The 14,129-nt window shown below is 41.3% G+C and overlaps 1 protein-coding gene across 1 annotated transcript in view; it reads right to left on the reverse strand.

Moving 5' to 3' along the window:
• PCOLCE2 (procollagen C-endopeptidase enhancer 2) overlaps positions 1-14,129 on the reverse strand; it is a 72,290-nt gene that overhangs the window by 4,958 nt on the left and 53,203 nt on the right. Inside the window, exons 6-7 of the mRNA XM_012001296.1 lie at positions 6,964-7,118; positions 832-915 (exon numbers count right to left, since the gene is read on the reverse strand). Coding sequence (XP_011856686.1) covers positions 832-915; positions 6,964-7,118 — 239 coding nt within the window. The remainder of the gene's footprint in view (positions 1-831; positions 916-6,963; positions 7,119-14,129) is intronic.

A 14,129-nucleotide genomic window follows, 5' to 3' on the forward strand; every position in this document is an offset into this window, starting at 1 on the left:
AACTCTAGTAAGGCTTAGGGCCCCAGAGTCTTCAGTGTCTTCACACCTTCACTATGATACAGCTCGTCTGGACTACAGAAGTCACTTCAAGGCACAGAAAAAGCAAGCAAAGCCTCTCTGGGGAAGTTTGGTTTGGGGAAACCTATTCAGGCCATAGCAACTTGCTCTTCCTGATCAGATTTGTCTTAAATGTTCCTTTTAAGCCACTTAAAAAATAACCGAGATAATTAAGTTTTATATCTTTTGCTCTGAAGTAGCTTTCATAGATGGTGCAATTTTTCCATTGGAAAAACTCTTAAAAATTCTAAATCTTTAAAGAATACCTCCTCAGGTTCCAGTTTGTAAGAGTTTCCAAATGGACTCCAGATTCCCAACTTTTGCTTCAGTACTTTGGAAAGGCAGTACAGGGGAAATACTTGAATTTCTTCTGAGGGAGGCCAGCTTCTGAATATAAGCTTGGGTATGTTTCTAATTTACTTAAGTTGAAGTACAGATGTGTGAAAAAATACTCTGCATATGAAAAATATGTAAGGAAAAAAGTATATAGGTTTTTTGCAGGAATAGTCAGCCAGAATATGCAGTGTGGCAGTACCATGTAACAAGACCCAAATTATTAAACTTATATGAAAAAAAGTATATTTTCTAAATCCATATTTTTCTCAGCTGTGAAATCTAACAATTTGACCATTCTCGTGTACAGGCAGGTATTTTCTTGGATAAACGAGCGGTGTTACTGACCCTTCGCCATAAATTCATAGGAATTCCTTTGAGATGAAGCATGCAGCCTCAAGTTTCTGGTTAAAGAGAAAAAGACTGGCTTTTCTTTCTTACCAAAGTCACTTGAACAATAGTTGCCCTCCAGAGTCCCCGTCCGTCTACACTTTTGTTGACACAGGACCACAGTGGGCTTTAAACCTTAATTCAAAGAAGACATAAGTTTCAGGAAAAATGAATTCAAGCATAACTGGTCTTTAGTTCTGAATCCACCCATTTAAACTTATCATTTATTTCCCTGAGCCACCAATCTATCACTGCGAAGAAAAAATTTAAAACCATGCAAAATACATTCTCCATGCTACCAACTACTGCTCTAATTTCACCAGGGCAACTCAATACCCTCTACTGAATTTTAAACCTGAGATCAAAGATAGCACAAATGTAGCCCTGTTCTCTTCTTCCTTTATATAAAACTAACACTATAAGAAAATATAGACATACTCTGAGTGTGTGCCCTGTTTAGAAAAACCCAGAACAACAAATTGGAACTCACAGAATGTAGCTTAATCCCTCACTTTACAAAAGGAATCCTAGGGTGTTCCCCTGAGGACGTCCTTAAAATATGCAATTGCCTCAACATGAGTAGTATAGGTTTAAAGTGTGTTACATCTGTAATTAGATGCAACCAATCACTAAATACTTATTTTGAGCCTGGCACTGGCTATAAGGGTCTTAAGAACTAAGAAGCAGACAAACTTAAAAGTAAACCAAACAGACAAAACACAGCAGTTCTTAAGTACGAGTAAGTACGGGTGATGCTGCCCCCAGTAGGCATCTGGCAATATCTAGAAACATTTCTGGTTATCACAACTAGAGGGTGCTGCTAGCATCTAGTGGCTAAATGCCAGAGACGCTGCTGACATCCCACAGAGAAAAGGACAGTCCCCGCAACACAGAAGGATCTGGCCCAAAATATAAACAGTGCCAAGGCTGAGAAACCCTGGGTTAACAACGTGAAAATAGTTCATCCTCATAATCATCTTAAAACTGTTTCAAAAATAGTTGCTAATTATTTCTTTCTGTGTGACAATATGCTAGGAAAAACTAAACAGAACCACGATAACAGAATTGCCCTTGTTGGGTGAATATCCGCAATTGTAATATTGCTCTTCCAACAGGCCCCACCAACTCCTCTGTTAATTTATTATTTATCTGTTTGTTTTGAGATGGAGTCTCGCTCTGGGAGTGGTGTGATCTTAGCTCACTGCAAGCTCTGCCTCCCGGGTTCAAGCGATTCTCTTGCCTCAGCCTCCAGAGTAGCTGGGTATACAGGTGTGCACCACCACACATGGTCAACTTTTGTATTTTTAGTAGAGACTCGGGTTCGCCATGTTGACCAGGCTGGTCTTGAACTGCTGACCTCAGGTGATTTGCCTGCCTTGGCCTCCTAAAGTGCTGGGATTATAGGCATAAGCCACAGCGCCCAGCCTGTACCCCCTACTTAAATCCAAAAAGAATCTGAAGCAGATAGCAATATTAAAACATATGTAATTTAATGTTAAAATACATATAATAGCTTACATATGCATTTTTAAAAAGAGAGAGACACAGAAAGAGCTCAGAAGGTGTCTGGAAGGGAAGAGTCACACCACTGTTCCAGAAGTTGGGAAACTCGCTTCAGCTGTGAATTTACAGAATTAAATTTACTCAATTAACCAAGTCAAAACGTTGTGGTGTCTCTGATGGCGAGCCCTTTCCTGGGCCCATTGGGAACCAGTTGCTTCTCAGCCTCAGAAGGTCAGTCTGGAAGTGGGGTGGGTGTCCCACATGCCCTTCTCCTGCTTTGGTGGGGCCTGCTGTCTGGCCTGCAAGTCACTGGCTCTCTCCTTCCCCTCCTCATTTTAACTGTCACCTGTCTCCTTGCCCTTCACTCACAAAGCTGGTCCCCGGTTCTCGGCCCTCCCTGCCTGTGTTCCCGAGATTGTTTCTGTGGGTTCACCCTCCCATGCCTGACCCCGCAGTCCCGCGGCTTCATCTACGCCAGGGACTTTCCTAGACACTCAGTTCCAGCCTCGGATGTCTTCATGCTATGGCTGTTCATTGTCAGTCTGTCAAATTTAGACCTGCTGGCATCCAGCGTTCTCCCCTTCAAGCTTATTTATTTAATTACTCTATGACTACATTTTCTTCCATCTTTGATGGTTCAACACATTGGCTGCTCTCATTTTTCCCAACCCATCAACCCTGGCCTGTCTTTACCTCCTCAGCAATTCAATTTCATTTCCATGGTCCATTATTTCAATCATTTTCTACACAATGCCTTAAGGTCCCTTCCCCTCTGTCCTTTAGCCCTGTATGAATCTGCAGAGAAATCTGTTTTTCCTGTGCCTGCCCTCAGACAACTGATTACACAAATGGGCCTTCAGCAGAGTGACAGGCTGGAGATCAGCCTACTCTCCACAGCGGTTTTTCAAATTCTTTCTCATTCTCCTAACCTCCCGTGCTGCCACTCCCTTCTCCCTCTCAGAGGTGACCCTGCCTATTTTCCAGGAAGAAGAGAAGCATAGCAGAAAATGTCCTCAAGATCCCCACCAAACCTCCAAGTCATCTTTATACCATCTCTCTTCCTCCTCCGAGAGAGGGGCCACCTCCTCCGACCTGGAGTCGTGTCTTCTGTGAGTCCTCTGGAGCCAGCCCCTCGCACCTTTATCGAAACTTTCCTTCTCAGTTTATTGCTTCCGTCTGCCATTGCCTTCTTCTTCTTTGCTAGTTACTCCCATCAACATAAGCAGCTTTAAGACTCTCAAAGCCTCTCCTTCTTCTTTAAGGCCGAACTTGGGGAATGAGCTACTGAATTTCCTATTTCAATTTGCCGTGTTCCACACTCCCCTCAGCACACACTGTCCGGGTTCTGCCAGCACACCACCACTTACATAGATTGTGCTGGCGTCTCCAGTAGCCTCCATGTCATGAAACCAAATGGACACATTGTAGTCCTCCCTTACTGGAAGTCTCACCAACGCTTGACTCACTGATCACCCCCTTTTGAAACATTCCTTCCACCGCTTTCAGCTTTCAGGACACATCTTCCCAGTTCTCCTCCCTCCTCCCTCGCCACTCCTTTTCAGTCTCCTTGGCCAGTGTAACCTTCTCTTTTAAAAGCTGGAAGTTACTAGAGGGTTAATCTCAGCTCGTCTCCTCCTCCTGCCCTCAATCTCTCTCTAGGTCATCTCGTTCTTGATCATTGTTTCAACTATCTATGTATTGATGACTCCTAATTTTTTTTTTTTGTTTTGGCATAAAGACAAACTTTATTGGGCCCCTCAGCACTAGTTCTCTTTCTCCTGCACGGTCTTGGTTCCCCAGACACGTCCAGTCTGGCGGGCAGCAGTGAGATCCACTTTGCAGCCAGCAGGGTCATCTCTGCAGACGGTGGAGGGCTTGCCGATGTGCTGGTGGTTGCCGCCTCCAAAAGGATGCTCCACAGGGTTCATGGCCACATCCCATACTGGTGGCCAGCAGTTCCCCTTTGCCTTATATTTGTGGTAGGCTCAGCCAGCCTTCAAGATGGGTTTATCAATTCGGCAACCTCCAGCCACCACACCAACCACAGCTCTGTTGGCTGAGAAGATAACCTTCTTGGAGCCAGAGGGCAGCTTCACACGGGTCTTCTTGGTCTCAGAGTTGTGAGAGATAATGGTGGCATAGTTCCCAGATGCCCAGGACAGCTTGCTACGGCCTCCAGGCTTCTCCTCCAGGCAGCACATGATCATACCCTCAGGCATGGTGCCCACAGGGAGCACACTGCCAATGTTGAGTTGGGCCTTCTTGCCGCAATACACAAACTAGTCCGTGTGAATGCCCTCGGCAGCAGTGAACAGCTCCACCCACTTCTTTAACCGGTACGGATCCCAGAAGACCACCTTGGCGAGGGGTGTGTTGTGGCCCGGGTTGTGGGTGATGGGTCACTCTTAAATTTAAATCTGGCTTAAATCTTTCTTTTGGATGGCCGGGCGTGGTGGCTCAGGCCTGTAATCCCAGCACTTTGGGAGGCCGAGGAGGGTGGATCAGCTGAGGTCAGGAGTTCGAGACCAGCCTGACCAATATGGAGAAACCCCGTCTCTACTAAAAATACAAAATTAGCCGGGCTTGGTGGCACATGCCTGTAATCCCAGCTACTCGGGAGACTGAGGCAGGAGAATCACTTGAACCTGGGAAGTGGAGGTTGCGGTGAGCTGAGATCGTGCCACTGCACTCCAGCCTGGGCAACAAGAGTGAAACTCCGTCTCAAAACAAAAAAAAAAATCTTTCTTTTGGTCTGGAGACCCATGTATCCCTATGCTAGCATATCCACTGGAAAATCTCACAGACACCTCAAACCCAACAAAGCCACTGCCTAATTTATAAATCCACCTCCAAATCCAGTTCTCTACCTCAGTGAACAGTGGCAGTATCACTCCAGCTGTGCAAGCCCGGGACCTGGGAGGTATTCCTGACACCTCCCTGACCTCCCTAGTCCAATGAATCACCAAGGGCTGTCACTGTCCCTCTCATCTCTTGACTCTCTTTGAATTTGTGCCGTAGCACAGTTCACCTGGACCAGCACGAGATTCTGATGACCCACTGGACTTCTACGATTCATTTACCTGGCAGTGGCCACAGTGATCTTTGTAAAATGTGAAACTAATCCTGAACTTTGCTTAAACCCATCAACAGCTTCCCCCACACATAGGATAAAAGTAAAAATACTTAGAGCATAGGAGAGAGTTGGCAAGGCCTGAAGATGAAACTAGAAAGAGGGGCTGGGGACAAAGTGTGAAGGGTCTGACATACCACGGGAAGAGGTTTGGGCTCCCATGTGGTCCAGTCTGGTAGTCACTAGTCACATGAGGCTTTTCAATTTTAAATTCATTAAAATTAAATTAGAAATTCAGTTCCCCAATATCATAGCCACATTTTAAGCGCTCACAGTGGCTGCCATATTGGATAGCATAGCTGTAGACTATACATTTAATGGAAGAACAACATGGTCTACTCGGTGTGATGGGAGCGGGGCGGGGCATGAGGTCGGGAGAAAAGACAGAGGGTATAAAAGATGACCCTGAGTGAGGCTACTGATGCTGCGGACGTGCTTGGGAAAATAAGTGGAGAAGTAGGTTTGAGGCAGAAAATAGTGTGATAAAAACAAGTTTGTATATGCTTTCATTTAAACAGCTACAGTCACATTGTGTCCGGGAGAGAATTACAAATCCATGCTTGCGATTTCAGAGAAAGTTCAGGATGGAGATAAAAGCAGGGGAACCACTAGCTCAATGGGTGTGACCAGATAATTCACTGGAAAGAACATGGACACCAAGGCTTATTGAGCTGAGCTAGAGAAATACAGCAGTTACAATGAGGCAGCACACGTCCAGACCACACGGTGGCGCACTTGCGGAGTGAGAGGAAACGTTAGACCCAGAGGCGCCTGCCTGTACTCAGCCCCAGCCTGGGTGTACATGGAAAATGTGGGCAATAAAGCTGGGCTTATTTCAGCCTATTTTATATCTTAACCTTCAGTCTTTCCTTCCTGCTTTTCCCCCTCCTCCCTAGATTTGGATTTTTAGATCTGAGGCCTGAAATCCCAGGGGGTGGAGCTGATAGGCCAGGTACTAGCTACAGAGACCCTGCCTCCCTACATCATGCCTCAGCACCCAGGCCAGTTTCCCAACCAGCCTCTGTACTTCGTTGAATATTGTTGTTTAATTTACTCCGATTTGAAAATAAATAAATAAATAAATAACATTTTATGACATTTCGCTGAGAAGCAAAAAAAACAAACACACACAAAAAAAACAAAACAAAAAAATCAAAACCAAACATTGGCAGACTATGAAAAACAGACAGCAAGGCCCTAAAACTTCAACCTAAAATATCACAATTCTATGTAATAGAAAGCAAACGACAATTTTGTCAGTTCCAGAAATGGAAACCTAGGCTTAGAATGATCTGTGCTTATAATAGGCTTCCTAGTCATTGTTCAATGGTCATAATTTTCTTACCTGATATTTAAAAACTATTAGCTTATAAGCATTCTTACCCCGTATACCTTTCTTTCATTAATGCAGTCATATTATTCTCTTACCAAAGCTTTCATCCTATTTAACTTTAATTTCAAGTATCTTTCTCTTATTTTTTTTCTACTTTAAAAGAATTCTTCTTATACTCCTAAAGTTTTTGCACAAAGTTCCAAACAGAAAAACTTACCTGTGGTTACAGGGAATGTGGTGGTGACAGGCTGTGCTGTAGTTGCAGGCAGTTTTTTTGGCCTGAATTTGTAGTGACCAATAAACCCATCTGCAGTTAAACTTAAGTCTGATAAAAACTGAATAAGAAGTTCATTTCTCTCAGATACAATTGGCCTAAAAAAAGAAAAATGTGTTTTTAAACATATACATAAATACTTAAAAGTGGTGCCTCTCTGAAAATGTAAAATTTTCTAGTTTTCCATACTTCTGACAATAGAATTACCAGTTGTTTAAACTTAAAAGTTAAAACGCTTAAAAATACCAATTCTAATAGCTAACATTTACTGAGTGTTTGCACAGCTAGGCACTGTGCTTTATGTGAATTGTCACATTCCACCTTCACAACAACCCTATTTTTATCTCTTTTTTATGGAATAGGCAACTGAAGTTCAGAGAGTTCAAGTGATTTATTCAAGGCCCTACAGCTAGTATGTTGGGAGAGTCAGAACTTGAACCCAGGACCAGATAACTCCTGCCCAGTGGGACATGGCTGGTTTTCAAAAAGCACCTCATGATTTGCCTGATTGGGAAAAGGCAGATTCTTTGAACTAAGACTCTTGCGTTCAAGCTGGCCTGGGTTTGCCATATGTTGGCTACAGAGCATAAAATGAACAAATCTGGTGAACAAATTCCCACACCCTGTAAAGACGCAGCCAGAGGGATTAACTCAGTGGGCTGATTATCTTTTCTATCCACTCTGGGCTAAGAAAGCCATGCAAAGGACTTCCATTTCATTTTCAATGGCAGTTCTTAGGTATGCCTGAAATGGAAACATTTCTATTATAATCTCCTTTAGCAAAATGCTGCAAAGGAAAAAAAAGAAAGTGATGAATGTGTTTTGGTGTTCATGAACGGCATCACTGATTAAGAGCTCTAATTTTAGGAGCTTCCTGGTTAGCTGGCACTAAAGATTAAGTAGAAATGATAACTGAGGCTCGAAAGTTCTCTTAAATCTTAGGGGATTACTACATTACACAAGATAGTTTCATTTAAGGTTTGCTATTGTTATTTACACAATAGTAAAAAAAAAAAAATGCTGTCTGATGAATTCTGTTTAAAAACTAATTTAGAAGTAGAAAAAAGTTAACAAGTTATTTAAATGAATTACCCAGTGGTTTGACTGAACACCTTTTTGAGACATCTTCTCAGCCAATCACTTCTTACGCATCGTGGACAGCAAATAATAAGGCCCCTCTTTTGTTTTTTTTTCCTACTGTCAGCTATGCTGAGTGGGGTTGGGTGGCAGAGAGGGTAGATCTACCTGACCCAACCAGTTAGAAAAACTGCATTATCTTTTCCATCCTGAATATAACCTTCTGAGCCAGGGGATGGGATGAATCAAAAAGTGAGCTTTGTGATCTACAGTTATAGCTTACTATGGATTGACTACTTGTCCCCTCCAAAACTCATGTTGAAATTTAATGCCCAGTGGAGCAATATTGAGAAATGGAACCTTTAAGAGGTGACTGGGTCATGAGGGCTCTGCCCTCAAGAATGGATTCATCCATTCATAGATTAATGGATAAGTGGGTTAATGGATTAATGGGTAATCACAGGAGTGGGACTGATGGCTTTATAAGACAAGAGACCTGAATGAGCACGCTCTGCCCCCCCTGCCATGGGATGCCCTGTGCCACATGGGGACTTTGCGAAGGGTCCCCACCAGCAAGAAGGCTCTCCCCAAATGTGGTCCCTTGACCTTGGACTTCTCAGCCTCCATAACTATAATAAAGAAATTACTTTTCTTTATAAATTACTCAGTTTCAGGTATTCTGTTACAGGCAACACAAAACGGACTAAGACAGTTCCAGCCACAAAAGTGATCAGGTTATTTAAATAATGCTTCTGAGATTCAAGCCTTTTATGAAAATATTCTATCATGCTTTTGAAAAACACTTCCATTAAATAAATAAAAACAATGCACTAAACACAATTCTCACCTACAATTACAAATAAAACATGTTAATTTTGTTTAAATAAAATTACAAAAAAAGCACTTATAAGCAGCAAAGGAAAGAGTCAATCAGGTCAGCCTTCTAGACACGATGTTATAATTATATGATCATTCACTGCCTTTTCTATTGGAAACTGAATTTTCTCAAGGAAGAATATTTTAGGAACAAAGACATATTTTTGTTCTGCTGCAACTGAGCTTTAGGATAAATGTGACAGAACCACAGTGCCACAAATGTACTGGGGGCCATGTTACATCTGCAAATTGTTATAAATCACTAGGCAGATAAGAGGAAATTTCACTTAGATCCGCTCTACACTGGCAATTCCAAGAACGGACTGAGATGCTGTTTCATGTCGTATAGAGCCAGTTACTGTTAGCTGGCTCAGTTATCATTCCATAGCCATCCTGTCCTTCAGTCACTACTGCCAACCAAACACCATGTCCTGCCAATTTTGCCTCCTAAATATTTCTTGATCCACATCCTCCTCTTCATCTCTACCACCCTTCTCTACCTCCTCAACTTTACCTGAACCATTGCAACAGCCTCCAAACTAGCCTCCCTGCTCACCTTGTCTAGGACGGGGGTTCTAGAGCCTCTGGTCCTGTCACGCCTGGCTTAAATTCAGTTGAGCGTTACCATCTCTGCAGCACACGGAAGCCAACTCAACCCTCCTGCCTCATCTCTATAGAGGCCCCAACTCAAGGTTTTGTCTGCAGAAATAACATACATCTCTCCTGTGTATCTTTATTAATGGAGTTACCTCTGCTTGAGATGAGCCTGTCCTCCCTGCTCTCTCTAACTCCAACTCTTCCTTCAACACTCATCTTCGAGAGGCACACTCTCCTTTCAAAAGCTTTCCCTAATCACTTGTCCAGACTGGGCCAAAGAACTCAGAAACCCACCCAGGACATTCATTAGCCAATTTACTTATCTGCCTGGTTTTGTTCCCTCCCAGTACTTATCTTTGCAGTTTGAATTTATCTTTGTATTCCAGGTGCCCAGCACCTAGCTGGGGAGTAATCAATATTTCTGAACAGAATTCAATGGCATTGATCTACATTGAATCAAACCAAGTATGATGGGGTACCGTCTACCTATCCCCAGTGCTCCTCCTGTTCATATTGTAACAGGGAAAAGCTCCCCAAACAGGTTTTCTCATTTTCTACACTGCTCTAACCCAGAAGTATTCTAACTGTGAAAAATATCCCTCTGGATAGAAGTGTTAGTCGGTGAGCCGGCAGCCAAGCTCTTCCAGTCAAACCCCTGGTAAATGAGTGATGCTTAACAGCGGCCGCCGGTGCCGCCCCTCCTCCACCTTCGTGGAGGCAGCCACTACCCTGAATTTTGTGCTTCTCATTTTCTTGTTTTTAGCTATAGGTTTATCACACACATATGCATCACTATGCGATATGTTGTATAGGTCTGCATGTTTTTAAATGTCATAAATGAAAGGGTATGGTGTGCATTTTTCTTTTTTGGTTTTGTGTTTTTGAGACAAGGTCTCACTCTGTCGCCCAGACTGGAGTGTAGTGGCGTGGTCTTGGCTCACTGCAACTTACGTCTTCCGGGTTCAATGGATCCTCCCACCTCAGCCTCCCAAGTAGCAGGGATTACAGGCAGACATGCACTACCAGGTGACATTAATTGCTTTGTATTTTGAGAGACAGGGTTTTACCATGTTGCCCAGGCTGGTCTCGAACTCCTGAGCTCAATGATCCACCCACCTCTGTCTCCCAAAGTGCTGGGATTGCAGGCATGAGCCACAACACTCAGCCTTTTTTTTCTTTTTTAAATAATAAAAAAAAAGCTCATTCAACATTATAACTGTTTTTCATAACATATTAAAAAAATTCAACATTATGAGATTCATTCACTGTTTTCATTGCTATATAGTGTGCACTATAACACAATTTAAAAATTCTCTTGTTGGCCGGGCGCGGTGGCTCAAGCCTGTAATCCCAGCACTTTGGGAGGCCGAGACGGGCGGATCACGAGGTCAGGAGATCAAGACCATCCTGGCTGACACGGTGAAACCCCGTCTCTACTAAAAAATACGAAAACTTAGCCGGGCGAGGTGGCGGGCGCCTGTAGTCCCAGCTACTCGGGAGGCTGAGGCAGGAGAATGGCGTAAACCCGGGAGGTGGAGCTTGCAGTGAGCTGAGATCCGGCCACTGCACTCCAGCCTGGGCCACAGAGCGAGACTTCGTCTCAAAAAAAAAAAAAAAAAAAAAAAATTCTCTTGTTGATAAACATTGGGCTATTTACTCTCTCCCACCCTCATTACAAACCATATTGCTGAGAACATTCGTGTATATGTCTTGCGGTGCAAAAGTGGTCATACCAATTTACACACCTTTCAAAGGTTTATTTACTATGCAGTTTTCTTCTTTTGGGAATGCCTTTTCATGTCTTTTACCCCCTTTATTTTTTTTTCCTACTGGGTGGTCATCTTTTCCTTATTAATTTTTAGGATTTCTTAATACATTCTGGAACCTAGGCCTTTGTCAAATGTATGTTATAAATGTTTCCATCTGTACCTTTTCTTCTCCCTCTCTTTCAGGTAGATTCTGATGAACAGAAATTCTCATCTAAGTTTCTCATTTCAGTTTCTAATCCATCTGTCACTGATTTTTTTGCGTGGTATTAGCTATGAATATAATTTCATTTTTCCATATGAATAAAAATAGTCTAGGCCCCATTTTTCAATGAGGCCATCCTTTTCCTGCTGACTGATGGTTCTCTGTGACAGGCCCAATCCGCAGACACATGTGGATATGTTTCTGGCATCTCCTTGTTGTTTAATTAGCCAGTCTGCCCATCATTCTTTTAAAACCACACTGTCTTAATTATAACAGCTTTCTGATAAGGTTCCATACATGGTAAAGCAAGTCTTCCTGCCAGGTTCTTCTCCTTCAGAACTGTCTTACTTTTGCCCCCTTCTTCCTATTCCCTTGCAATCCCATGCACATTTTAGAATTAGACTGCTAGGCTTAATGGAAAACCATTTTTAATATTTTTAAATGATATTGAGTCTTCCTATTCATGAGCATTGTATATAGCTCTATTTATTTAGGTCTCTTAAAATATATTTTAGCAAGGTTTTATAATTTTCCCTATTAAGGCATATTTTTATACTTATTCCTGAACAACATTTTTAGTGCTTTTAAAATAATATATGTTTAAAATATATAAACTTTTAAGTTCCAGCTATTTAAGAAAAATATTTGTGAATAAAATGACGTTTCCATTATAAGTCCACAAGTCACACTTTAATCTGGTAAGGTACAAAGTTAAATTAATAAAGTTTCTAAATTCAAACCAACCTTGAATTCCTAGTCACAGAGTATTTTTTGATACATTGCTAAATTTGGCTTGCCAAGTTTTTTGTTTCAAGATTTCTTTTTTATCATACTGATAAATGAGATTGGTTTCTAATATTCTTTTCTTGTACTGTCCTTACCTTGTTTTTGGTGTCAGGTTCATACTAGCTTTATAAAATTAGAGGTGGAACAATCCCTATTTTTCTCTGGAAGATTCTGTGCAGTATTAGAAATGTCTGTATCTCAAATATCTGTCAGAACTTTTCCTTCCTTGACAGGAAAACCTCTAACTACTGATTAAATTTCTTTAGTGATCATTTGGCAAATATGGCTTTTTCTTTCTCCTGTGTCCATTTTTGCTTGAGAAAACTAGTTTCTCCAGTTGCTGGATGTAGTGTTCTCTACTTGTCTATTAGACCAAGCCTGTTCATTGTTTTTCAAATCTTCTACCTCCTAATTTCCCATCTTTCTCTCATTAACAGTTAATCTGTTAATTATTGAAAGAGATGTGTTAAAAATCTCAACTATAATAATGAACTTTGTAGGTCTGCCTTTCTTAATTTTTTTTAATTTTTTTGCTTCATATAATTTTTTTGCTTCATAAAATTGTAAACTTGTAAAGTTTACAATTTTACAATTTTACAATTATTACACCTGCCTGATAAACTGGATCTTTTATCATTTATATAGCAACTATTTCTGGTAATGCTTTCTGCCTAAAATTGATTTTTTCCTGATATCAATGAAGCTATGCCAATTTTTCTTCAATTAGTGTTTGCTTCTAACAGTTTTTACATCCTTTTATTTTCAAACTCTCTGTTTTTATTTTGGGGGATGTGTCTTATAAACAACATATAACTGGACTTTGTTTTGTTATTTAGTATAACACTGTTTTCTATTAATTATTTGGTCCATTTGTATTTATATTGATTACAGGTATATTTTTAGATATACCTGTATATCTATCTAGATGGTAGATACATTTCTACCATCTTATTTTGTGTTTTTTGTCTTTTGAGACAGGGTCTTGCTCTGTCACCCAGGCTGGAGTGCAGTGGCACGATTATAGCTCAGTGCAGCCTCGATCTCTTGGGCTCAAGTGATCCTCCACCTCAGCCTCCTGAGTAGCCGGGATTACAGGTACATGCCACCATTCCCAGTTAATTTTTAAAAAAAAATTGTACAGATGGTATCTTACCATGTTGCCCAGACTGGTGTCAAATACCTGGGCTCAATTGATCCTCCAACCGCAGGCTCTCAAAGTGCTGGGATTATAGGCTTGAGCCACCATGCCTGCTCTGTCATGCTTTTGAAAATATTTCTCATTCTTTCTTTTCTTACTTTCTTTTGCACTGAATTTTTTGTCACTTCATGTTTCCCTCCACTGTTTTGCAAGTTAAAGACCGTATTTCTACTTTTCTCAGAGGTCATTCCAAATTTAACATCCACATTTTCTTTAGCATATTATAAAGTTAATATCTTCACCCTATGCTCAAATTTTCTTTGGAATGCTTCCTTTTGCAAGTCAGTCCTTTATTCTGTGATCATTATCTTTCTGCGTCCAGTACATGAGGACGCAGTGAGGGTCTGCTGGTATGTTATATTATCAAATTTCCTTCAGAATCTCTAGACTGAATTCATTCAAGACATATTTCTCAATTCCCTAATTCTTTCTGTAACTGTCTTATCAGCTATTTGACACAAGTACTAAGTTTCTTGTTTTAAATTATTACGTCTCTGTTCTGGGAATTCTATTTGATTCCTTGTTAAATCTGTTCGATCATTTCTTAAAGATTCTTGTTTCTTAGTCATATTTTCAATGGCCTGTACTTTGTAAGCTATTGATT

This window comes from Mandrillus leucophaeus, unplaced genomic scaffold, assembly GCF_000951045.1.
Source record: "Mandrillus leucophaeus isolate KB7577 unplaced genomic scaffold, Mleu.le_1.0 Scaffold1176, whole genome shotgun sequence".
In the NCBI taxonomy this organism is placed as follows: Eukaryota; Metazoa; Chordata; class Mammalia; order Primates; family Cercopithecidae; genus Mandrillus; species Mandrillus leucophaeus.